This window comes from Lotus japonicus, chromosome 4, assembly GCF_012489685.1.
Source record: "Lotus japonicus ecotype B-129 chromosome 4, LjGifu_v1.2".
Taxonomy (NCBI): domain Eukaryota; kingdom Viridiplantae; phylum Streptophyta; class Magnoliopsida; order Fabales; family Fabaceae; genus Lotus; species Lotus japonicus.
Genome location: NC_080044.1, coordinates 44,229,880 through 44,233,147, shown reverse-complemented (window position 1 = coordinate 44,233,147; position 3,268 = coordinate 44,229,880). Strand labels below are relative to the sequence as shown.

General features: G+C 36.0%; 1 protein-coding gene across 1 annotated transcript; it reads right to left on the bottom strand.

Moving 5' to 3' along the window:
• LOC130712785 (uncharacterized) lies at window positions 1-2,772 on the bottom strand. Its single transcript, XM_057562598.1, has 5 exons — window positions 2,521-2,772; window positions 845-2,436; window positions 452-766; window positions 278-377; window positions 1-183 (listed from the first exon to the last, which is right to left on the bottom strand). The coding sequence occupies exons 1-5, from the start codon at window positions 2,770-2,772 to the stop codon at window positions 1-3; spliced, it is 2,442 nt and encodes an 813-aa protein (XP_057418581.1).
• Between the last annotated feature and the right edge of the window lie 496 nt (window positions 2,773-3,268).

Below are 3,268 nucleotides of genomic sequence, written 5' to 3'. Positions count from 1 at the left end.
CTATTCATCATCTCCTTCAACACAAACTCTAGAATTGATGGTTTTCTTGTTGACACTCCACTCTTTTGTATGAAACTTAAAGCCATTGACAAAGTAAATAGGCCAAGTCTCCACCTTTCTGTTTGGACCCCATGCTAAGTGATGCAATAATTGATCGTCTACCATGTTATTTCTATCATGAACCTATCATTATCAAGTATAAACCTATTAGAGTTTATATTTCACAAGTATAACTTTAACTCATGTAATATTAATGTTAAAAACTAAAAACACTCACATAAGATCGAAACCAAGTTGGAAACTCAGATGCAATCCTACCATCAATATCAGCTCGAGAGATATTAGGAAAGGATGCCTCCAAATGTTGCTCAAAGCGTCTGACATTAATAACTATATTAGTAAATATATTATTGAATTAAAAGAATACTCAAACTACAATAAACGAACGTACTCAATGAATGGTTTAACTTCGTCACAATTAAGTAGGATATGCAAATGGGCAACAGCTGATTCCATATCAGTTAAATATCGACTCCTTGAAGTTCCAGCTGTTCGACCAGGATGACTGAAGATTGATAAATTTTGTGGATCTACATCATCATGACTTCCAGCGTCATTTCGACCAACTCTATTTCTCGCTGATTGGACATGAGACTCAAAGTAGTATGAACAAAAATGAGAAGTTTCTTGACATAGATATGCTTCACAAATAGACCCTTCTACCCGTGATTTGTTTTTAACCATTCGTTTCAACCTCCCCAAGTACCTAAAATGATAAAATATCATTAACTCATAATTAATACGACCAATTAATACTTGTGCATTATAATATGTAAATAATTACCTCTCGAAAGGATACATCCATCGATATTGAATGGGACCTCTTGTTATTGCTTCATAAGCTAGATGAATATGCAAATGCTCCATTGAATTAAAGAAACCAGGTGGAAAGATTCGTTCCAACTTACATGTTGTAATGATGATATTTTGTTCCATCAACAACAAGTCACTCAATTTCAATGTACTTGAGCACAAATCCTTAAAGTATTTACTCAACTCAGCTATAGGCTTCCACACTTGAAGTGGTAGTGCACTAAAAGCAATTGGCAACAAACGCTCCATAAAGATGTGACAATCATGACTTTTCATTCCAATGAAATTCCCTTTCCTTATGTTTACACATCTACTCAAATTTGAGGCATATCCGTCGGGCATTTTCAGCTCACTAACCCATTTACAAACTGCCATTTGCTGCTCATTGGACAAAACGAATTTTGCTTTAGGCTTTAAAGGTTTTCCACCAGGGTTCTCTACTAATTCTAGTTCCCTTTGCCTACAATACTCTTTCAAATCCATTTTTGCTTTAACATTATCTTTGGTCTTGCCCTTGATGTCCATCACCGTATTAAAGACATTTTCAAATACATTTTTCTCAATATGCATCATGTCCAGATTATGCCTTATTAAGTTGGACTTCCAATATGGTAACTCCCAAAAGATGCTTTGTTTTATCCAATTATGAGATACACCATATCCAGGACAAACACAAGGTTGAGTCTCAGTTACTTTTGGTACATTAGAAACTTCTTCCCACATTTGATCCCCTGTTAATCTTCGTGGAGCAATAGACGTCACGACTCGATTCTTGTAAAATGCATCCTTGTTTCTTCTGTATGCATGATCCATGGGCAAGAACTGACGGTGGAAATCAAACCAAGAACATTTAACACCATGTTTCAGCCAGAAAGCCTTTGATTGATTCATGCAATATGGACATGCTAATTTTCCCGCAGTGCTCCAACCCGATAGCATACCATATGCAGGAAAATCATTAATAGTCCACAATAATGCTGCTTTCATCATAAAATTTTGCTTCTTTGATATGTCATATGTCAGCACACCTTCATTCCATAACAATTTCAACTCATCTATCAGTGGCTGCAAATACACATCAATTTTTTCTTTTGGATTATTGGGCCCAGGAATAATCAATGTCAAAAACATGTAGGGAGTTGTCATGCATAGTTCAGGAGGAAGATTATAAGGAGTAACAATTACCGGCCAACAAGAATAAGGTTTTGCTGCATTACCAAATGGCAAGAAACCATCAGAACATAACCCCAACCACACATTTCTAGGTTCTTTTGCAAAATCAATATTTTTTCGATCAAATTCTTTCCATGCTTCTCCATCTGATGGATGACATAACACTCCTGGTTGTCGCCTATTTTCATGATCCCACCTCATGTGTGGTGCAGAACTCATTGAGGCATATAATCTCTTAAGTCTAGGAATAAGGGGTAAATAATGCATTCGCTTCATAGGAACTTCCTTGTATTTATCCCTACCAACCTTTTTCAGATGATAACGAGGTCTACCACAAAACTTGCATGCCTTTAATTGCATATCATCACCAGTGTAGAACAACATACAACCCTGTTCACAACAATCTATTTTTTTTGCAGTAAGACCAAGTTTTCACACAATTTTCTTTGTCTGATAAAAATCTTCAGGAATAACATTATCTTCAGGAGGTAACTCCTTGATGAGCGACACAGTCTCATTGAAAGATCGTTGAGAAATGTTTCCCTCTGATTTAATTGTCGTCATTCTAACTGCAAAGGATAGTTCTGTGTGTTTACATCCCGACCACAGTGGCTTTTGGGCTGCGTTTAGTAAATCATAAAAATCTTGAGCATCTTTATTTGGAGCTTCATCGGTTTGTTGATCAGGATGCATTCGAAACTCCGGATCAACAGCATCATAAACCATACTCTCAAATCTATCAAACTGTTCATTATGACCCTCCTGTCTAGTGCCACTAGTACTTGGACCCTCTTGTGCAATGCCACTAGTACTTTGAAAAGTATTAAATGCTACACATAAAGTTGGATCACTTTCTCCATGAAATGTCCAATACCAATAATCACGTACAAATCCTTTCCTATAAAGGTGAATTTCGACTTCTTCAGGATCTAAATACTTGAGTTTTCTGCATCTAAGGCAAAGACATCTAATTTTTCCACTACTTGAGTCTTCTTTTTGGCATGCAAAAGCAATAAATTCTTGTACTCCATTCATAAATTCATTTGTAACGCCACATTGGTCAGGCATAAGTCTATTATACATCCAACCACGGATTTGAAAAATGTCCATATTCTGTCACATCAAGCAAAACCATTACACTAGAATAGAGGAACAATAAATAAGCTAATAAGATGAATTAATTGAAAAAAGTGCAAACAACTACCCTTAAATGAAATCAAAA